Source organism: Vipera berus (genome assembly GCF_964194415.1).
Source record: "Vipera berus genome assembly, chromosome: 2".
Taxonomy (NCBI): Eukaryota; Metazoa; Chordata; class Lepidosauria; order Squamata; family Viperidae; genus Vipera; species Vipera berus.
In genome coordinates this window covers 225,077,430-225,101,383 of record NC_138203.1, presented here as the reverse complement: position 1 = coordinate 225,101,383, position 23,954 = coordinate 225,077,430, and the positions used below count along the sequence as shown (strand labels likewise).

Below are 23,954 nucleotides of genomic sequence, written 5' to 3'. Positions count from 1 at the left end.
CCCCACCCCAGATAAAGAGAATATGGGCAAGTGAGCGGGGAAAACTCTCTTCTGATTTCTGCAGAAGATAAGGAGAGATGGGGTTTCTTTCTCCTTTTATAGGAATTTCTGCCCTGAGGAATAAGCACTGTGAGTTTAGGTAGTCGTGATAAACCGCTGACAAAATAGATGGTCAAGACCAGTGATGGCAAACCTTTTAGAGACCGAGTGCCCCAAACGCAACCCAAATCCATTTATTTATCGCAAAATGCCAGGGACACATCAGCATTGTGGTGCCTTCATGGGGGGTAGGGAGGTGCTTCTGAGTGCCATCTCTGGCACGCAAAAAACGGGGGTGCAAAAATGGGCCACCATGCTGCAGGGCACAAAAACGGCTGCTACCATGCCACGGGGTGCAGATACAAGGCTGGGCAGGGCTCTTGCTTTGGGCTGGTGGCAGTGGCGTGCATACCAACAGAGGGCTCTGAGTGCCACCTCTGGCACGCGTGCCATAGGTTCGCCACTACTGGTCAAGACTAACAAAAGATAGTCCGACCAAAAAAGGGGAAAGGTTGGATGAACTGCCTGATTTGGCTTAATCGCTTTCCTCTTTAGCCTTAACAAAACAGCTTTGATAAGATTAATGGCCTTGAAAAATTTTTCCAGACTCCTTTTGATTACCAGGCTAAGTTCCAAGAAAACCCAAAGAGTCATTGAAAAGTGTAAGGCTTGTGCCTTTGATCAACAAAAGGAATGACCGAGCAATTGTTCATGGCTCTGGCAATACTGCCTTCCTAGATTTGCCATTGTTTTACCAAGGCCTAGCAATCAGCCATGCCAATGGAAAGTGATCTTCTCAATCTCAGTTTGGAAAAGTTTATCCTTGGGTCTTTTTTAAATGTAAGTTTTGTTTCCTTTTGTTACAGAACTGCTGTACATAGAACTTTGCTCTGTTCACAGGAGTCATAGAAGGGATTAGTAAAGGTTATCCCACTTTTCCAAACTAAAAACATCTGCCAGACACCTTGTACATAAGGGTATCGATTTGACTGTGGAATGGAACTCTTTCCTGCAATTAGCATTTTTGGCCTGTTGGTTTACTATAAAGTTGCAATGAATAGTATAATTTAAAGGGGAAATAAGAACTTTCCATATGAACCTTACCTGTTCTTGCCTATCAATACAGAAAAGACTGAACTGCTTTATTCCTATTTTGCACCTGTCTTTCCAAAAAAAGGGAAAAAAGTGGTCCAACCTGTCAAATGCCATGGTTCGGAGGTTGAGGGAGTGGGCAGAAGAGAAATGCAGGTGAAAATAGGCATTTTCTGGACTTCTGGACTGCACAAGGCTTTGACCAAACTAATTATAGTAGGACTAGTGATTAAAGCAGATCTTTTTTCATACAGTATTTATCCACTGCCCTAAAACAGGGAGCTGCTTTAAGGAGTTGAAATGCCTCTCTTAAAGCAACCTCAACTTGTTTTAGGCCTGCAAAAAGAAGGGATATTTAATGATTAAGAGAGAGGTGCTATGTTCATATGATGCCTGAAGTAATTCTCTTGAATTATTATAGAAGCACATACAGTTGTAGAACATCTAAAAGATGCATTATAAAACTTTACTGACAGTCAAACATATGCTGTACTGATTGCCTGAAGGATTTAATAGCAGCAGCAAGAGCAAATGTTCTGGCTAAATTTTGGAGACCTGCAAATTAAGGGTTTTCCCATTTAAACTGCCACTTCTCAGCATCTATTTGAGAAGAACAGTCCTGAGAGTTGAATATGGGAGAAAGCCCATGTTACCCTCGGCTGGAATTATGGTACGGATGAACAGTTACCAGATTGTACATTTTTGAAACTGTGATTTGTTGCCAAGTTGATTAGGCAATTGAAACCTAAAAAAAACAAAAAACAAACAAACAAACCCACAGTGGATTTGATTCCTTCCAAATGGACACAAAACCATTCTGACCAATTCCGGTTTCTTTACTTATATTAATAAATCAACTCTTGTATTCTAAGAGAAGGGCTTGGCCAAAATTACTCCTATTTTCAAGAAGACAAGCAAATTAACTATCACTCTGTCAGATTAATACACTTTATTAGCCAGCTTTAGAATAGGCTTTTCTCTTTAGTCTTTAAGCAGCTCTTGTCTTAATATCTAGGGAAATCCTCTGACACAAATGTAATGCATTTTCTGTTGCCTGCTTATCAATGTTTAAAGTTTAAAACTTTTTATATTCTTGTTTTTATGGTGCTGTAAGTTGCCCAGATTTGACAGTGGGACAAGGTAACACTAACCTGAGTGTAAATGAAGTGCGGCAAAACATATTCCAGAAATAGTCCCTAGAAAAGGAGTTAAATAAGAAAGTATCCTTGTCCTACTACAAGTGTTTATCAAGTCAATAGTTAAGAATTTAACTCAAGAACTTGCAGCAAAACTGCTAAATGCAGTTGATGCAGTAGTTCTTCATTGATCCCAGTAGGTCTAAGAAGAGAAATAAAAGCTTTGACCTGTTTCTATAAGGTTCATTCACTAAAGTCTAACTTTGAAGTAAGCACTTTGTAAAAAAAAAAATAAGATATTAGCCCATGGCCTGGAATATGAAGGCATGTGGCACTCAATAAGTGGAATGCTCCAAATACTTAGGTTCTGTTTTAATTGACAGGAAGTGAAATGTCCAGACACCCCTCTAGAACTTACCCCATGCACCTAAAAAAGCTAATCCATTATCACTTTACTTTTCCATATTTATGGAAATATGTTTAATAAAATATGTTGGACCAAAAAGATGCTTCCATGCACTTCCTGATTATTTTTTACCACTATTGACTAGCCAAGCTCTTCTACAATGCCTTGAAAAATGGTACTTGCTCATTGTGTGGAAAATGGCTGAGTTGTTCTTTACCTGGACTTGGAACTTGCTTAAAAAACACTTCATGACCTTTATGCTGTCAGCCTTGACCACACCTCTACTGGTATAACTGAGCTCTACTTCCTGATACCAACAATACAATTATTCTGATCTCTGTGTGTATTTCATCTAGCAGTGTCCATATATCCAGGTGTTATTTGCTTGTTTCAAAACAGCGTTAGCAATAAAGAAATAATTAGATTAGCAGGAACTGTCAAGTCATTCTCCTGCTACATTTTTGTTTACTAGATTGCGCAATTTAACCACATCCCATCCTTAACATTTCCATCATACTCTCCAACAACTTGCAGCATATCCGGTTTGCACATTCTGTCAATTTCAGATTGGATCTAATCATAAAACTCATCAACTTTTGTATCAGTGGACTGAGCATAAACTGGGATAGTTATCATATTAAAGAGTTTTCCAAAAGACTAATTGATATTATTTGTTCACTGATATTGTAATATGACTATATTATTTATTAAATTAAAAAAGTATATGACTATATTATTTGTTCACTGACTGACAAAACAACTAGACACAAAGACAGTTTTCCCCTCATGCCATCACTCTGCTAAACACCTAATTTCCACAGCACTGTCTTATGCCTAAAGATATCTAACCATGTAGTAGGACTGTATTACTATTATCCTTCTCATCTTTCCTATTACCTGCTCCTATTGGTATCTTATGACTATCATTTTGTTGGTTTTATCTCATGATGTATCACTTTTTTGCTTGTGTATGTACCAAGAGCTTATCCACTGGAGCAAATTCCATGTGTGTCCAATTGCACCTGGCCAATAAAGAATATTCTTTTCTATTTTAATATTCTACCACTATTGTTTTCAAAGCAATGTGTGCCCTAACTAGGAAACAGTATGAACTTCTGAGAGTACCTAACTCCAGTCCATTTCAATTTGCTGGTGTCTAAGACAAAAACGTATAGTCGATTCAGTTCATTTTTTTGCTATGTTGAGCTTTCCCATGCTCATGCGTCTTACATTTCTTGCCCCCACTGGCATTCTGTCTTTGCAGCTTTGGGTTTTCTTTTCCCTACATAGCAACATTGGCAACTGGATGTCCCAAAGGCTTTAGTCTAGCTTTACACAAACAGCATTAATACCCGTTCGTTCTTGGTAAAAATCATCTGCCACTGTATCGACTATACTGTCCACACATTGGTAAAAGACTCCTTGTGAGTCTAAGAAGAATATGCAACCCTGGGACTGGTTGGTGACATGAGAGTTCTCCTCCCCCCACCTTTTAACTTTTTAATAGCACAATTTTAAGTTTGTTTATAATTCTATTTTAACAGTTTTTATTTGCTTTTTTTTTAATAGTAAACCGCTCAGAGTATCTTAGGTGAGATGGGTGGGTGTAGAAAAGTGATCGGTAAATAAAACCCAGAAGGATTTTGCCACAACCTTTTCCACAGTTTGAAATTATACTTTTGCTGTTGGCACCAAAGTGGTCATCAACATCCAACATCTTCCTATACGCTGCTGCCAATATAAATGTCTGTTTGCTTTAGCTCGGATTACCTTCACACCTTGGGTGGCCCTGTTGGGAGTGCACTCCTGGCACTCATCCCTCCCAGGAACAACCCTATACACGCTACGAGGCAGCATGGTGGGATTTGAGAACTTATTGTACACAGTTACAGCAGGGCTTTCACCAAATGAAGTTTAGAATCTTGTCCACAGCAATTTTCTTTTACTGTACTGTAGAATAAAAAGAGCTACTTTTTCAGAAAGAGTAGCGCTTGTAAAGTAGAAACTCTTGGGAACCACTTGCTTGCCTACAATTACAGTATATTGTGACTTGCACACTCTATAATATTCTCTGAGCGCCTCTTCCTCCATAGATGACTTAGTTCTATGTGAGTCAATTTTTGTCCAGGATTTCACAATAACACTTTGTGTATCCACATTCTCATTAATAGCCTGCCGGTTTTGATAATTTTAGAGGAGCGTTATTTATTCAGATGGTCTAGTGTTGTTAGTATAAGGTTCACTAGATGTATGACAGCTTGTCTCACTGTTATCTTTTCCTATGTATATACAGAGGCATTCAAATTGTTCTATTGTGTTTCACTATTTTAACATTGGTCTACAACCATAGTAAAAGATATTTTGATTTTTTGCTCCATATTCTCAATGGAATTTTTAAATCAAGTTTATTCATTTCTTTTGTTATGGTAAAAGAGACCATAATGTTTGTTGGAAAAGTTCCCACAAATTCCAAACTCTAAGCAGCTGCCTTCTCACCTCTGGATGGTTGGGATTACAGAATTACAGAATATTAAGAACTGTAGCTCTAATGCACCTAGAAAGCACATTTTGGAGAAGAAAAACTTGTTGGAAAAACAATCATGCTCCTTTTGGTACAGAGCCCCTGAATTAGCTGGCAGTTAATCCTCAGGTATAGTTCAAAACGTAGTGACATGTTTTAATGACTGGTTGGCTAGAAAGTTGTGAGTGGGGGTGTGAGGGTGAGAAGGTGAGTTGGCTGTTTATCATGAAAATGAATAAATAGCAAAATCTATCCCTTTCCTTGTTTTCATCTGCTTTTTTCACCCTCTGCGATAGCTGGACTGTCCTGTTTGGCTTTGACTTTCTTCCCATCCTCCTTGTATTTCATTTTATTATCAAAACAGCCCCCGCCACCAGAACTTGTTAATGAAACCATGAAGCAAACATGTTCTTCAGAAACATGCGTGTTAGGTTTGGTCCATAAAGACCAGCCTGCTTTTTTCCTGGATGAACCTGCCCAATCTGCTTAGGATGTCTAGCAAAGCCATGTGCGCAATGGATTGAGTCAGAGTAGCCAGCTACCACAAAGGACACAGACTACACTAATAGAAATGATATGAATGCTAACCAGCTGAAACGTACCAGGAAAAGAAAGGCCACTTTAGAAAAGCTAGAACAGTAAAAGGATGAGACAGAACTCAAAGTGTGCAACACTTTCATTTTTTCTGCGTACGAAATTTAAAACTAAGAAAGATTATACTGCTAAAGCAGCAGCAAACACTTGGCAACAGTATGTGTGGGGAGAAAAGGGTGCATGATGGACAAAGCAGTGCTGCATCATCATGACAAACCCCTGCCTCTCCTGCAAATGCCCCAAGACCTTACACAAAAGCCGGGCAGGAGTGGAGGTTGCAGCATGATGGGACACCACAGCCATCATTTCGACAAAAGGAACAAGTTGCTGTTGACACCCATAAATACAGGCGTATAAAAGTCTGTAAAGCTTATAAAAAGCCTATAAATACCAAGGATCCAATATTCAAAGCCAAAGGCAATATTGTAATTGAGCAGATGTTATATTTCCCTCACTGATGAGCCTCAAAATCTTGACTTGATATGCGTTTATGGTGCACATTTTATACCATTTCTCCATTTCTGACTTTTCTTTTGGTCCTCCCCATTTTGTAAGTCTGGGACAGGACAAACAATCAAGGAAAAAGAATTTCCAACTCTCAGCTTCCTCCATGTTTGTGCCTAGATGGGATGGGAACCACGGTTCCACCATGCTAGAATACAGTATGCTTAATTATGGTTCACTGAATGACAATTCTCTTTTACACATGCCAAACCACAAATCATGATTAAAATCACAATGGTTTGGTTCACTGGGTCCCCAAAGGAAACCACAGTGATGTCAAAATGATAAGACCTGCACAATATAACTACACAAACCACTCCAAACTTGTGCCCTGACAAAAGATGCACGTTATCACACCCTCTCAGATACCATCTCATATAACAAACTAAACCCATACCAAGAAACTATTAAAATCCTAATCTGAAAAATGTAGCTGTAATCCAGAGCCTGGGAGAAAGTGCTGGTGTTTAATTGGCTCAACTTTAATGCCTACTGCTGTAAATACCGTTTCCAGTAATGCCTACTGGAAATAAAATTAACATCCAAGTTGTATCTGTTTATTATCAGAAGAAATCTCACACTTCCTAACGGGAAACAAATGCCAGCTTTGTACAATCTAATTCCAGAAGAGTCTGGAAATTTTCAGCTATTTTCACTTAGGGCTCAAACACGAGAAAGAATTGAATGTTCTGCAATGTGAGAAAGAACTAAATTCCTCCCTCAAAGAGAGTTAGAACACAAAAGACAGAAGTTCATACAGAGGTAAGCAACAAAGAAGCTGCACAGAGCACAGCAGTGAGTCAGGTCTGTGGTCTTATGGAAATTCCACTTGGCGGACTTTAGGGCACAGGCAGACACAGGCAGTCCTGTGAAATGAATGGGATGGGTGGAGCTTTGGCATGACCAAAATGCGTGTTCCATTTGCTTCTCTTCCAGGCAAATCTCCGAAGCTGCGATGAAGTCACCCACAGCAAAGTCACTCAGACGACGCTCCAGCTAACCATCTGCCCCCAGCAAGGTTCAGCAATAGGCGGGATGGCCAATAGTAACCCTATTGCGACCATCCCAACGGCAAACGGGTTGCGTGTCTGGGGGCTTTCCTGTTCAGGTCACGAAAGTCACCCCTCCGACGCTTTCCTGATCATAACGAGCGCCTGCCCCACTTGGTGCCCACTCGCTGCGATGAACCCCACACAACTCATTACTCCGAACAGCCCTGGCTTAAGCTTAGCGGGACTAATGAGAGCTGTAAGGTCACGCGGCCGTGGGAAGGCACCGCGGGGACGGACACCCTGGATTCAAACGAGGCACCCAATCGCGCCGGCCCTTCGTCCCCGCCTTTAGCGGCAGCCTCGAATGCTTCAGCCGATTCCGGGAAGAGAGCTGCCCACCCCACCGGCGCCCAGCCAGCTCTCCCCTCCCACGTCCATCACTCACCGCCGGGCCGCACCAGGAGACCCAGAAGGACGCAAAGACTCCAGAGGGGGCTCCGGGCGAAGGCCATCCTCCTTCTCCTCCTCCTCCTCCTCAGGCGAGGGAGCAGCTGCGTCGCAGTGACGACGACGGCGAGGACGACCCTTTCTGCCGTCTCCCTGCGTCGGCGTCTCGGAACGGGGCGTTCCTTTTGCCCGTCCAAGAGCTCCGCCCGTCGGATGTGCCACTCCGGAGAAGGGTGGAAGGCTCTTGCGTTGCGCCCGCACAGCTTTCTCCTTAGGTTTCCCTTTCTGTTTCCCGGAAATCCCGGGAGGTTGCGAAGCGACGGGGTCAAGTTTGTTGGTTCGGGAGGTGAAAGCACCGAGGTGTGATTGCGGTATCAAGCGTGCCCGGAAGGGGCTGGTGCAAGTGAGACAGTTCGCCTGGTGGTGCACACGTGTAATCGTGACGGGTCGGACCTGGGCAGGCCACGCTTTCTTAGGGTGCTAGATTTGCCCATTGCGTTGCCTTCGGCTTTTATCATCTCATAAGCCAATGGTGCTTTCCCCTAAAAAACAGTGATTAAATCACCTGTTAAAACAAATTAGTTAATGGGTGGATCCAATCTGTGATTGCATCATGCCCCCTGTCTTTAGTTAATTGATTTAAGCCAGGGGTCTGCAACCTGGACAACTTTAAGACTTGTGGACTTCATCTCCCAGAATTGTGATGTGATCACACAATAAGATTACGGTAATTTCTAATTGACTACCTCCTACGTTCAGTGTTGTGTTGAACCATAGCCACTTAGTGATCTCACACTGTACTATGCCAAAAGCAATGTGATTTAGTTTTTGGCTTACATGTACAATAGTGTGGAATCCAGCCAAATCCAAGTTTAATTATGACTCAAGTGCCCTGTGCGGCCCCAAATTTTGTAGTAATTACTCTGTACTGTGGGAAGAATCCAGAGAAAGAAATGTTTTGGGAAATATTAAAAAGGCAGAATATATTTCCCCAAAGGAATAATGGAGAAGATCTTAAAGACAGCCCCCAGAACCAGCCGCAGCCTTTCTTCCCCAAGCAGAAACTAGGCAGAGGCCAGCTTTTAGAAATGCAAATTCAGAAAGGTTTGAGCCTTCCAGCTAGAAACAAGAAATTAAGAAGACAACCCCCCCTAAAATCTACATACTCCCACCCAAATTCTAAGGACAGGAAACATAATAGGATTAACCCACCAAAAGGACACACCCATGGCACATGAAATACAAAGCCTCAAACAGGAACAGGAAACAACCTCAAGAGCCCCAGAAGGTATAAAAATCTACCACTCCCTGCTACATGTGGTCAGTTTTTCCAGAGCCATCTTTCTATCTGGCTCTCCTCTTCAATAAACTGCAACCTTCTTTCTAAAGCAGTCTCCATTTTGTTTATTCCCGGCTTGGACTGGACCCTGGTGAAGATTTTTCCTTCAATGGTACTAATATAAATGAGAATTCTAAGAGCCTGAAGATTTGTGTCTGGAAAGTGCTCTAAGTATTTTAATTAAATAAAAGATACCTTGCTAGTATGCCTCAGTTTAGGAAACTTTTAAAATAGTCTTTACCGTGGGTGGGAAACCTATATCCATTTTGATCTTGTTCAGTTCTAACCAATACTGAAGGAGGCATAGCACAACTACCAAGACAAAACCTTCACTGATTTTAATCTGAAAACTATGTTCATAAATCTCAGGCTTTGTGCTAGATGCTTCCTGTAATTGTTTCCTTCATTATTAATTTTTTATTATTATTTTTAATCCCATTTATATCCCGCCCTTCTCCGAAGACTCAGGGCGGCTTACAATTTAAGCACAAACCAATGTGCTTAGCAGTAGCCTTCATTCTATGTATATGCCTGCTTATTAGGGCTTTCGCCCCCCCCAAGCGGCATTATTACAAAGTCAGCTTATTGCCCCCAACAATCTGGGTCCTCATTTTACCTACCTCGGAAGGATGGAAGGCTGAGTCAACCTTGAGCCTGGTGGGATGCGAACCTGCACTAATTGCAGGCAGCTGGTGTTACTTAAGGAGGCATTAGCCCACTGCTCCACCAAGGCTCCTTAAGTAACACCAATATATCAGAACTGGAACCTGATGCTGTTAATATCGTGATGAAGTCTATCCTTTGAAATTTGTATTTTTTGCAAAGTGCACCTTATACAAAGTATCTCAAGATATCAGAAACCACAAAAGGATATATTTACAGTATGCTACACCCACCTAATCCTCTCCATATTCTTCCTTATTCCTAAAAAAAATTAACATCTAAAGGAATTGTCCTTAGTGGAGGTTGCTTCCTTCAATTTTTCTCTGCTCAAATTCCTTCACTCTTCTTCATTTCTCAAAATCGTGGCTGGTATAAAGGCAAAAAGATATGACATTAGAGACTTACTTTGAACGCAGGAGAATCTTTTTTCCAGTCTGAATGTGAAACGTGACAGAATAGTTAGAGCAAGACGATGGGCTAATTTAAAAACAAGAAAGGAGCAGAAACATCAAGATGTAGTAAACAATATAGTGCAAAAAGTGTGCAAATGGGTTCAGGAAAAATTGTGTGCATTCTTACAAGCAGGATATTTGGGGGGGATATGGTTGGATAAATAGGTTAGTATATCATCACTAACATCAAGCTCACTGCTCAAACCTGGCAGGTGAACTGCTAAAAAAATATCCACATATTTGGAAGTTTGTTCTGTGATGAGGGCTGAACTACATACAGCAGCTGGAATAAATGGCAGTCTGAATACTAAAATGAGAATACAGCTGAATTATTTAAATAGGCCATGTTACAAAGTTGCATGTGAAACTAAAGGAAGAAGAAAAAAGTGCAAACGAGGAACTTGGTTACATATATAGTTGTCTTATATTTGTGAGTCTTTGTTCCTTAATTTTGGTTTTCTTGCACACATTGCATGAAACATCTGCAAGAAGACAATGGAGCTCAGAGAACACAGGGATCCCACAGTTCAATCCTGAAGTACAAATATTCCCTTCTGTCAATCTTGTTTTTCTATTATATGAAAGCTGCAGAGGGAGGAAGTAGTAAGGGAAGTGTGAAAAAATAGAATCAAATTCACAGTCACTTGGTCATTTTCACTGAGAGAATGCAAAAACAATGGAATTAAATTTCACAGGTGCCTTTCCTAATCAGGAAACCTATTGCCTTTTTTCCCCTGGGCAAGTGGGAAAATTCCACATAATGAACTAGCAGCCTTTTAATTTTCTAAGAATGCTTCTAGCTTTGCAGTACATTGTTGAAAGGTGTACCATAGATGTGTTTTCTTATACTGTGCTAACTTCACTTTTTTTAAAAAAAATATAAAATGCTGAGTAAATTAATTAAAATCAAATGAGGTACGGAAACTCAATAGTAGCTACAAACATAAGCTTGGAAGTTTCCCTCTTAGGCAAAAAAATAAGCAGGGAAACAAGAAAAACATTGAACCAAGGAGCTATATAACAAAAGAATCCAGTGACACTAACTTGTTATTTCTAGAGAAGAGATGAGTTACATTTTTCTAGCTTACAAGGAGTAGGTTGTGGTCTTCTTTATCAAATGATCAGGGTGGATAATAATGATTTTTTTAAAAAAAAGTAAAAAAAATCGGATTTTAAAAATTTAAATTGGATTTTTTTTTATTTTATCAAACTTATTTTAATAAAATGCTTTCAGAGTAAAAATCTAATAATAGTTTTCTATTTAAGATACATTAATAATTTACTTTATTCAGCATGAAATGGAGCTTAGTTACGTAGCATGAGGCTGTATATTCTGCAATATTTACATTTTTGGTAAACTTATTCAAAGAATCCAAGCTCTGCAAGCTGAGTTAACATGCACTGCATTGATGCATCCACACCATGAAATAAATCATAAAACAAAGTTCAGGAATATTCCTTTTTTTTGTAATAAGCTTTTTATTGTTTTTTTTCCCCTCTACATACATATGTTAGTTTTTCAAACAGCATGTGATCTGGCTTCATAAAACGCTAATACATAATCAAGTCCTACTTGGTTCTCTCCTCTAGCCATTTGTAGAATAGATTCCAACTTTGGTAATATTCTGTTTCTTCTTTGTCTTTCAGCCTCATAGTTAATCTGTCCATCTCCGCACATTCCAGTATTTTTTTTATTACTTCTTCTTCTGAAGGTATTCGTTCATTCTTCCAACATTGCGCATAGCTTATTCTTGCTACGGTTATAATATGTAGAACCAAATATAAGTTTTGCTTATTAATCTTTTCTGGTACTATACCTAATAAAAAAAATTCTGGATTAAATACTACATGTTCTCCTAATATTTTTTTCTAGCCAAGAATGTATTTTTTCCAATAGGCCTTTACTTTGTCACATGTCCACCAGATATCATAATATGTACCTAAATTATGTTTACATTTCCAACATTTACCTGCTACATTTTTAAACATTTTTGCTAATCTTGCTGGAGGCAAGTGCCATCTATAAAACATTTTATACAGATTGTCTTTATACGCAGTTGACATTGTCAATTTATAATTTCTCTCCCTTAATTTTTGCCATTTTTCTAATTCTATATTATAACCAAAGTTTTTCGCCCACCGTATCATTGTCTCTTTAGTTTATTCACTTTCCATCTCTAAAATTAACAAAAAATTATACATTTTCTTAATTAATTTCTCATCAGAAGTTAATAATATCTTATCAAATACAGTTTGTTCTTTATAAAATCCATAGTTTCATATCTTTTTCATATCTATTTTGTATCTGTAAGCATACCCACCATGACATGTTGATGCCCTGATTTTGCAGCTCGTTTCTATTTTAATGTCCCATCAGTATTCAAAATATCTCTATATGTCCAAGTTTTTTCAAAATCTAACAAATTTGTGTGTGAGAAAGCTTCAGTCATTGATAACCACCCTGGAATTTTTACATATATTTTCGTTTTAATTTTTTCCCATAGTTATCAAAGCATTTCTAATACAGTGATTTTGAAAATACTTATGGATTTTGTTTTTCCCATACCACAAAAAAGCGTGCCACCCCAATTTTAAGTCATGTCCCTCCAAATATAACAACCTTTTATTCCTAAGCATTATCCATTCTTTCACCCATGTTAATACAGATGCTTGATAATACAAAGCCCACTCGGGTAGGCCAAAGCCTCCATTTTTCTTAGTATCTTGCAAGGTTTTCATCTTTATTCTCGCTTTCTTTCCTTGCCATACAAACTTCAAAATTAATGAATTCAACTCTTGAAAAAAAATTTCCCCAAGTTTTATCAGAATTGTTGGAAATAAAAATAAAATCTTAGGCAATATATTCATTTTAACTGTAGCAATTCTTTCTAATAATGAGTTTTAAATTCTTCCACTTTTCCAAGTCTAGCTTTACTTGTTTCAATAACCTTGTATAATTATCTTCTTTTATTGTTGAGCACTTAGCTGATAAATATATACCCAAATATTTTACCTTTTTCACTATCTGTACCTCTGTTACTTCTGACAATCGGCTTAAAAATATGGAACGCTTCACGAATTTGCGTGTCATCCTTGCACAGGGGCCATGCTAATCTTATCTGTATCGTTCCAATTTTAGTATATGTGCTGCCGAAGCGAGCACCAGGAATATTCCTATACCATTGTTTTGCAAATCTATGTACACTACAAACTGTATGATTTTTTGAAGAGAAATGCATCTGTACCAGGCTCTAAGTGTTTTAATTAAATAAAAGAATTTGAGTAGTTCTCCAACCATGTGTGATTAACCTATTAACCTAAAATCAGTTCTAATATTGCTGTTTTACTAAGCTGAGAACTTATTATTCTAAATAGGAAACCTTCATTTTGTTTGCAAATAATAATATTAAAAGATTCTGACTACCAGGAAGAATGAGTCCTTACATTTAAAGAGCACCTGTCATTTCAGATCCATCATGGCAGCGCCTGTTAGCGGGCATCCACTCACCTGCTGCCCGCCACATCCCTCACCTTGTTGTGTCACTGCCGCATCACCAGCCTTCCCATTAAAGTGACTGGGACTGTCGGTGAGTCAATAGCAAGTCAGAGGAGCCGCTGACTTTTAATCCTTAAAAATTATGATTTAAATCGAGTTGATTTAAATCAAGCCTTTTTGCTAGTGATTTAAATCATGATTTAAATTGTGATTTAAATCAACTTGATTTAAATCAAATCCACCCTGCATGGGATCTTTCTTAGGTACCCTCTGAGTTTGTTAAAGCCAGCTCTTTTGAAGTTTAAGACACTGGTTGGATTGTTTTCTATTGCTAATGTTTGCATTATGTTAAATTTCAGTATGACATGGTCATTTTCACCCAACGTTCTGGCAATTTCAATTCTCTCTCACATCTTTTCTATTAGTAAGGATTAAGTCCAGTATAGCTTTATGTCTAGATACCACCTCCACCTTTTGGGTGAGAAAGTTGATGGCTAGGTTGGTTAGGAATCTGTTTGATTTCCCGCTCGCTGCAGAGTTTGTCTCCCAGTTGATATCTGGATAGTTGAAGTCTCCCATTACTACTGTGGTATGCCTCCTAGATACATTTGTTAACTGGTTGGCAAAGAGTTCATCTATTTCTTTTGATTGGTTGGGTGGCCTGTGGTATACCCCTATGTCAATGTCACTTTTTTCCTCTTTTATATTGGCCCATATACATTCTGGAGAGATTTTATCTTTGATCATGTGCATTTCCGTAGATATGTAGTGTTCTCTTACATATAGTGCAACACCCCCTCCTCTTTTTGTAGTTCTGTTTCTTTTGAACAATTTGTATCCATCCATCAGTCTATTCCATTCATGAGTTTCATCCCACCAGGTTTCTGTAATGCCAACTATGTTATACTCCTTTCTGTGTACTATTGCTTCTAGTTCACCCTGTTTGTTCCCCCAGCTTTGAGCATTTGTATGTAAGCATTTAAGACTTTTATGTCTGTCCATGGGTATGTTTCCTGCATCTCCTGATTGTTGTTTGAGTTTTTCTTTTTTCTCATCATTGCCCTACCTCATTGTTTGATTTGTTTTCTTGGGTTTCGTGATTGGTTTTGGGATCTAGAGATTCTAGAGATTAGTCACCCTTCCCCCTTGATTTTACTTTAAAGCCCTCCTGATGAGTTGGGCCAGTCTTTTTCCGAGTACATTTTTCCCTGTTTTTGTGAGGTGCAGCCCATCCCTTGCCAAGAGTCTTTCACTTAGGAAATGAAGTCCATGATCCAGGAAACCAAGTTTCTTGGCGACAACAACCCTTTAGCCAATGGTTTATTTCTAAGATTCTTTTTCCCCTCAGTGGATGACGGAGAATTCCAAAATATCTTGTCCATATTCCTAAAATGTCCTTCATGTCCTTTATTTATAGCAGGCATGAACATAATCTGTAGCTTCTTCTCTGATTCCTCAAAGTTGAAAGGCAGACAACACAGAGTCATCCCCAACAGCCTGTGCCTGTGTTCAACAATGAAGGGACACAGGGCAGAAAACATCCTGCAGAAAGCAGAGCTCCACAACACACTCCTTTCAGCAGTCCCAAGAAGGCTCCACACCCATTTGCACTACTGAAGACACAAACCTCCAGGTGGCCTCAATGACTCTCCAAAAGAATGCAAATGACCAGCTGTTTGCTAGGAATATAAATCCTTCCATTCCCCACCATCCAGTCAGAGCTGAAGAAGTTTCTTGGATAAGAAGTGAAATGTCTTCTAAGAAAAACAAGAAAGTCCAATTGCCTCCTGAAAAAGCATCTTTGGGACATTGATCCCTAGAAGTACATGCAATGACCATGAAAGAGAAATGTTAGCTGTACATCTGAAGTTATAAAAATTTCTACCTAATACTTCCCTCTTTTCTGGAACAGAATTATTTAGTGGCATTAGCGGGAAGTGTAATTCAAATGCTACATTTGGGGCATTCAGAAACCTGAAAAATTCTAAACTAGCATTTTTCAAACTTGGCAACTTTAAATTTTCAACTCCCAGCCTCTTGGCTGGGAAATTCTGGGAGCTGAAATCCATATATCTTAAAGTTGCCAAGTTTGAAAAACAGTGTTCTAAAATAATTTTAGATTACATTGCAAATCACCACTAGAGGGCACTGTATCTCATTCACAAGTAATAGCAACCCCACATCTTTCAGAGCAGTGCTTCCAAGCCTTCTGCTCCCTCAATCTTAAAATTGCTAAGAGTGAGAAGCACCATTCAGAGAATACTAGATCAAACCAATATAAGGCAATGGGGAAAAGACCTATTTGAAAACTGTAGTGCTCTTGATATAAAACATTTAGCACTTGTGGGTTGGTGGGATGGATGGAGAGGAAAACTAAATGACATTTCTGGCTTGTCTTCTTAGATGTGGTGCATTGAGGAAACCATGTTTCTGATCCTGATACATTGATTAGTTACTGTTTATAAGCAGGCCACTCTCCAGAGTGTTGTAATGTGTAATTAAGCATTTATACTTTTAGCTTTAATTTGGGCTACTTGAAAAATAGTCAAATTAATTTCTTCCTAAATGAGCTGCAAGAAATATTGGGGGACAGGAGTATTATATGGGTTGGTTTCTCTTTCATTATGCTTCTCACTTGCACGAGCAATGATGCATAGAAATCTGTCACATTATCTGAATCACCCCTGAGTTGTTTTTCCATGTGTTGATCAGGAAATTGGATTAAATGTAATGTAATAAAACAATGGGGATAAAATGGTGTCTCCATATAGACTACATGGAGTCTGGAAAAATAAGCTGAGCCAGATGACAGTTGGAGACCAACAAATCTGCACCAGCATCCCAATTTGGAGTATGTACACCAACATAAGCATTTTGATTTCTCTTATAGTTTTAGAGTGAGAAAATATGTTACTAGCCCACTCTCTTGCCCAAAGAGCTTTATAACGTTTGAAGGATGGCTGGATGCTTGCACTGCAACATAAGTGTGCCTCAAACTCTATATAGTATTCCCTAGATACTGTGTTTGATGATACACTAAATCCAAATGTCTGTTTGAGCGTGCCATCATTTTACTGTCCATCAGTTCTTAACCAGACTCCTATGATTATTGTTCCATTTAAAACACTTCAAGCCTTGATTACAAATTCTGTAAATGCAAATTATAGGTCACTCAAGCCTTTGATTAAAAAGCCATATGTGGGTACAATGAGACAAAGATGTGCATACTTATTAACTCAAATGGCTTGGCTTAGTGGGTCATGCATACATTACCACTGATTGGATTCATGTATTGTGACTTACTGGATTTTGACTTGAAACAATGTGTGAACTCAGCTGCATCTGGCTGAACTGTCAAGATATTAAATAAATCATGGCTTAATATGCTATACGGATATAGCATTTGGTTATATATTTGGTATGAAAATTTTTATTTATATCTCACCTGTGTTGTTTTTATAAATAACTCAGGGTGGCAAACATATTGAATAGTCCTTCTTCCTATTTTCCCCAAAACAACAACCCTGTGAGGTGAGTTAGGCTGAGAGAGAGTGACTAGCCCAAGGACACCCAGCCAGCTTTCAAGGATAAGGCAGGACTAGAACTCACAGCCTCCTGATTTCTAGCCTGGTACCTTAACCACTAGACCAGGGGTAGGCAACCTTGGCTCTTTTATGACTCATGGACTTCAACTCCCAGAATTCCTGAGTCAGCATAGCTGACTCAGGAATTCTGGGAGTTGAAGTCCATGAGTCATAAAAGAGCCAAGGTTGCCTACCCGTGGACTATACCAAACTCGCTCTATGAATCAGCCCTGAAACAGGCTTGGAATTTAAACATATTTCTGGTCCATTACAAATAAAGCCAATGCAGGTAAATACAGTACAATTTTCAATACATCACCTTCCAGGACTATTGGAACTGTAGTTCTCCACATTACTAGTTATGTTGATTAGTAATCGTAGTAACTCAGAGAAAAACAACTAAAAACAACAACTGGAGTTTTCATCTTGTGGGAAACTATATAATTCACTGCAGGGTTTGCCTATTAGAATTTCATTCATCTTCAGTCTCCTTTAGGATTCAAGTCCTCAGCCCGGAAATCAATTAGTTGAAATTAAGCTGTGGAACTGGAGAAAGCTGAACAAGCATCAACTCCTGTGCTGAGTTTATTCACAGCTGCACTTACATTTTCCTTATTATTTAAGTTCACTTGTTAATTGCTCTGCTAAGGAGTGTTACTGTTAAAGACTGCCAAAAAGAGTGTAACCTACCTTGTGAGAAAATGGCATTATATGGAGAAGGAATAACATTTGGTAAATTGGATGTTTTAAAAAGAGGCTTCCAACTTCCCCACCCCCTCAGCAGAGAAAGTTAAGGAATGAGAGGTTTTAATAGCGGTGTTTTCTATTTTTCTGTGTTTTTGCTTAGCCAAAATGTCCTATATTTGCAAAATGGGGCAATTACTGTAAGAAATGAGATTTTAGTTTTCTCTAGGAGAATGAAAATAATATATATTACATTCCTGACTATTGTTTTTCCTGATAACCTTTGAGGTAGGATGGAAAGATTTAATCAAAGTGTTTTAGCAATACTTCACAATCTGTTATTATACCACGTTCAATTTAAAAATTATTCATTTGACTTACATCTCTGGGGAGCATTCAAAATGGACAATAAAATTTGAAAAAATAGTTTTAAACATTATGTTATACTAAAATTTATTGAATTGACTGATTAAAACCCTTGTGAAAAACGGTTTGAGCTGGCTTGTTTTCCCAAACTTGGAAACAGAAACTACATGTATATGAAATTGAACAACTTTTTTTAAAACAACTAATGTTTGAAATTGGCATTCAGTAATGTAGGATGTATCAGTTGCATCTGTTCTGTCTTTTAGCTTCTATATCAAAGGTAGCTAGTCCATCGCCTGTGCTTCATTCAAGATCTCCAAAATGCAAGGGCTCACCTTTCTCATTTTATATTATTCAAAAAATGCTGGAGAGAACAAAGAGAGGAAAACTAAAACGAAAAAGACTGACCAAAACTTACATTGGATCTCCAAGTAATTTCAAGTAAGCAAGAATAAATTTGTGTGTGTGTATTATAAGCATTTTATCTTTGCTATCTTCTTTGGAACAGTTGCTTTTTAGAATATGCCTCCATTTGTGCTGGGGATGGAAAGTAAATTTATAAATCATAGCTTGTATTATGGGAGCTAATGCATATGTCTGGAACTTGTACATTTTCACCGATACTGATTAAAAAATTAATATATTTTAGACATCTGTGTCACATTGGATGGAACCCCCAAGCGGATTCTGTTGTAAGTAGTTGCTAAGGTCTATAACTACTCCTTTGGGATCATACCTTTCCCATCTGTATTTCATTTGAAAGTCTTAAAGCAAAAACTGGTTTTCTATTTGTTAAATTTACACTTTCACTTATTGTGTCAGAAAGCTGTGGTCTAAATGATTCGTAGTGTGCAATGAGATTTTACAATGCTTTCCCGTAAGCTTGAAGCAAATGGGCCTGCAATTGTTAAAAATTTGTTTTTCTTACTTATTTCCATCTTTATTCTTTACTCCTTTTCCAGTAAATCTCCATGTTTGCTGTGGCAGTGTTTACAACTCCCCCCCCCCAAACAGTAAGAATTATAATTTAGCAAGGGAAAGCTTAAAAGAACTCCCAACAGTTTGATCTCTCATAGCCTGCTAAGCCACAATGAAACAGTTATACTTAATCCTGCAACATTGTTTTGGGTGCAGTATATGTATTATTTGATTTTCCCACATAAATCCTAATGAGTTTGGTGAACTGGAAGCAAAGAGCCCCTTTACCATTCTTCTGATATAAGTTGTTACAAGATTATTATGGGTTTATCTTGCAGATCAATACAGGGCCTGAATTAAAGATGATACTTACTCAAGGTGGTATAACACAAGATCATCTGAAAGACAAGAGAACTTCAAAGAAAATGGTTGAAACAATGGAGAATCAAGAGGGAATCCAAACCGTTTTAAAAGAGACAAGAGGTATACTCAGACAAACAGCTATCAGCTGTTTTCTGCAAATACGTGTAATGTTACTGCACAAATATTGCAGGTTCCAGTTCATGTTTATAACTTAATCTGTAATATCCTTTAAGTTTGTCCAGTGGTTATGTAACCATTTAAGGCCTGTAACCCATAAATGTAAGATACTAAATACACGTTGAATAATTTCATTTATTAATACTGTATTCCTCTCCCAGGAAATAATCAGAACTGCTGTTTATGCCAAAATGTTGGTTTACAGGTTGTCCTTGATTTACAACAGTTTGTTTAGTGACTGTTCAGAGTTACAACAGCACTAAGTGACTTATGATTCTTTTTCACAGTTACAACCTTGGCAGCATCCCCATGATCATGTGATCAAAATTCATATGCTTGGCAACTGGCTCATGCCTATGTTCGTTTCTGTTCTCAAGGTCACGTGATCACCTCTTGTGACCTTCTGACAAGCAAAGTCAATGGGGAAGCTTAACGATCGGGTTTCCAACTTATCAGCTGCAGTGTTTCCCTTGACAACAGTGGCAAGAATGATCGTAAAATGGGGCAAAACTCAGTTAATAAATGTCTCTCTTTAAAAAAGCTGAAATTTTGGGCTCAGTCCAAGAACTACCTGTACTTGGGGGTTTGTGAACCTAGTGTACTGAAAATGTGGATTGAAGTAGACGGGATTATGGTTGACTAGCTAACAAATCAAACAGAAATTAAGCCATTAAATAAATCAGCCAGATGAGCTCGACTCCGTTCTCAGTTACAGAATGGATCACATTGCCAAATACCATGAATGTACGATACATGCAGTAACACCCTCGCTGTGCTTTTCTCCACTTCAGAATCACATGGATTAGACTGTAATGAAGACCTTCCTTCCGTAGTCTTAGCTCAATTATCCTGCATGTCTCCTTCCAAAAAGACATTGCACCAAAATTTGATTCAAAGCTTGAAGGAAGAACATGTGAAAAGGGCACACAGTGACTATCACCTAACTCCGGGCAGTCAAGAAGCTCTAATCTGTCAGCTCAAAAAAGGAACACTATTAAATCCAGCAAGTATCTTTTTTGTGATTTTATTTATTTATTTATTTGTTTGTTTGTTTGTTTGTTTTATATACCGCCCTTCTCCCGAAGGACTCGGGGCGGTGTACAGAGCAAGGTAAGTATACAGTAAAGCAATAGTAAAACAAGTGAAACCCCAAAATCTATCAGGCCAGGCCGGCTTGCTGGAATAGGTAGGTTTTTAAGTCACGCCGGAAGGTGCGAAGGTTGGGGGCCATCCGGATTTCGGCTGGCAAGCAGTTCCAAAGGGTTGGCACACCCACCGAGAATGCTCTCCCCCTGGGGGCCACCAGCCGGCATTCTCTGACCGGTGGCACCCTGAGGAGGCCCTCTCTGTGGGAGCGCACAGGACGGAGGGGTGTTGACGCTGGCAGTAGGTGCTCCCGTAGGTAATCCGGACCCAAGCCATGTAGGGCTTTGTATGTCATCACTAGCACCTTGAATTTTAGGATTAGTCCCAAGAGTAATTTTGGAATTAAACTTGACAAGGAACGTTAAGATGTTGAAAGTACTGCAGGAATCTTTCAGATAGTTGAGGATAATGGAACTGAGTAACTAAATGTTACAAACTAGAACAGACATGTCAAAATCAAGGCCTGCAGGCCAGATCCGGCCACCTCGGGGTTGGCTGGCAGCCACACACAGTCTTCGGGGAAAGAGTCAGATGGAGCTGCGGGGTTTCCAGGGCTTGGCGGGGACCTCAGAATCGGCGCACACAGCTCCAGCTGATGAGCGCTGCATGAAAAGGCCAGCAGTGACTGAATGCATGGGGGAGGAGACAAGATATAAAAGGAGGGGTTTTGGCGGGAAGGAGTGAGGGGGGAGAGAAGGCGATAGGGAGGAGAATCTTCCGTGGGGCAAAGCCTGAGGGAGAGAAGGGGACAGCAACTGGTCCTTTGAGGGCAACCATAATGCTGATGCGGCCCTCAGTGAAATTGAGTTTGACACCCCTGGGCTAGAATATACTATATAAGCAAAAAGATATGCAGTAAAGAGTTTTAGTGGCCTTAAGTGCTATATATTGAGAATAAGATGGAATGCATATCTCAATGATAAACATATCAGTATTGAAGAGACGAACAAGAAGGGCAGGTGCTTAATACTGGTCTAGGAAAGCCCCCTCTCCCTCCTGTAAGTAATGGATTGGCTGCCTAGCTCTATTAATACTTAGTTTCATTATAGGTTTGAACTCCTAAAAATGTCTCAATATTTAAATTTTTGTCTCTGAGAAACAGGTGTCTCAAAATCAACTGCCCAACAATGAAGGAATAGTAGCTGCACTTAAGGATATAATTCAGAAGAGGCACACAGCAATACCTGCTTCAGGTAGATAAAGATTTAAGTTGCTCTAAGCCCCACCCACCCCAGCAAGAAGCAATGAAAGCTGCCGTGCATTCTAATTCTTTTAAATAAGCCCAGACATGGTAACAAGAGGAAAGTTAATTGCACCCCCAAAATTATTCAATATATTTTCTGGACTGGCTGCATGTTTCCTTTTAACTGGGACTTCATTAACCAATGAGAAATGTGTGTGGCCTGTAATGATTAATTGGATTTCCTCATTATTAGTTATTGGTACAAACTTGGAAGGATGCTTTAGGGGTTGCCATTCGATCATGGCTTTCACTTTACCAGGATCCATTTCAATGCCCTCGCTGGAAATTCTGTAGCCTAGATAATCCAGTCAGGTTGATGGAATTCACACTGTGATAGTTTGACATATAGTTTGGCTTTCAATAATTTCTTTAGCACTTCTCGCACTAGTTTCACATGGTCAGCCATATTCGTGCTGTATATTAGGATATCATCAAGAAACACCTGAACGCCCTTGTACAGGTGATCATGTAGCACCTGGTTGATCAGCTGCATGAAGACAGCTGGAGCCCCCTGTAGTTCAAAAGGCATAACTTTGAATTGATAGCTCCGCACAGGACAGTTGAAAGTGGTTTTCCATTCATCTCCTTTTCTTATTCTTACTCGGCAATATGCCTCTCTTGGGTCCAATTTAGTGAAGATGCTCCCCTTTGCTAGGTGGGTTACTTGGTCCTTCACAAGGGGGAGGGGGTATTTGTTCTCTATGCTCACAGTGTTTAACCCTTTATAGTCTATGCAGAGACGAAGTGACCCATCTTTTTTCTCTTTAAATAACACCGGGGCCCCCACCTAAGGTTTGGCTGGCTCAATGAACCCTCTAGGTTTTTGTTCACATATTGCTGCAGCTCATCTATTTCAAGGGGGGGTCATGGCGTACATTCTTGGCTTTGGGAGTTTAGCACCCAGTAATAGTTCTATGGCGCAATCATTGGCTTGATGGGGTAGTATGGCGTCACACCTATTTCGCTAAATACCTCCGCTAGAACCCAGTACTTGCTGGGGATGAGTGGCTTGCCCGGTTGGGATATGTTAGCTGTCTTTGCTAGCTCGGTGGATGGTCTAGACCAGGGGTAGGCAACCTTGGCTCTTTTATGACTCGTGGACTTCAACTCCCAGAATTCCTGAGCCAGGCTGAGAGTTGAAGTCCACGAGTCATAAAAGAGCCAAGGTTGCCTACCCCTGGCCTAGACCCTATAGTAACGTTGGCTGAATCAAGAGGGGGTTAAGGAGCCATTTGCTTGTTCAAATTTCATGGGCTTGGAAAGCAGTCTTGCCCATATACCCATTTTAATGGCAAGTGGCAAACTGGTAACGCACCGGGAACATCCTGAGTCCACAAGCACTCTTAAATCCACTTGGACACCCGTCTTGGGGTGTATGAGTTTGGCAGCAAGAGAAAAAGGTGGAACGGGTCGACTCACCATTGGGTCATTCTCCCCTTCGTCATCGCTGTCGTAGGAGGGTAGAGCGGTAGCATGTCCAGCTTGGGTCTTGGCACTCTCCTGCATAGGTGATGTGACTTGGGCAATGGATTCTTGCATGATCCAGTTTGACTTTTCTTTCATTGGTTGCTGGGCTGGTTTCTTCCTCACTGGTGGTCCCGATCTGCTCTGCTGTTGGGGATATGGGACTGGGCTGCTTGCTGTTCGGTTGCCCACATCTGAAACGCTTGATTGGTGGACTGACAGGTGGCTTGGGGGATTCCGCGGCTGCGATGGCTGGGGTTCTTCGGGGGAGACGAACACCTGGTCTACTCTAGTTTTGGTCCGGCTTCCTACGGTGGTGGCTTCTTAC

General features: G+C 39.7%; 2 protein-coding genes across 3 annotated transcripts in view; one reads left to right on the top strand and one right to left on the bottom strand.

Moving 5' to 3' along the window:
* The window catches only part of SHISA5 (shisa family member 5), a 62,184-nt gene extending 53,779 nt beyond the window's left edge, over positions 1-8,405 (bottom strand). Inside the window, exon 1 of one of the 2 annotated variants that reach the window (XM_081315903.1) lies at positions 7,730-8,405. In XM_081315903.1, the coding sequence (XP_081172029.1) occupies positions 7,730-7,796 (67 nt within the window). In that variant the 5' untranslated portion in view covers positions 7,797-8,405. The remainder of the gene's footprint in view (positions 1-7,729) is intronic. The other variant, XM_081315902.1, reaches the window with a different exon arrangement.
* On the top strand, positions 7,965-21,982 carry LOC308662916 (actin nucleation-promoting factor WASL-like; the record flags this gene model as incomplete). Its single annotated transcript, XM_081319060.1, has 7 exons — positions 7,965-8,091; positions 8,380-8,458; positions 18,582-18,756; positions 18,965-19,007; positions 19,572-19,716; positions 20,565-20,780; positions 21,969-21,982. Exons 3-7 carry the CDS (start codon positions 18,677-18,679, stop codon positions 21,980-21,982), a joined length of 498 nt encoding a protein of 165 aa, XP_081175186.1. The 5' UTR covers positions 7,965-8,091; positions 8,380-8,458; positions 18,582-18,676.
* Between the last annotated feature and the right edge of the window lie 1,972 nt (positions 21,983-23,954).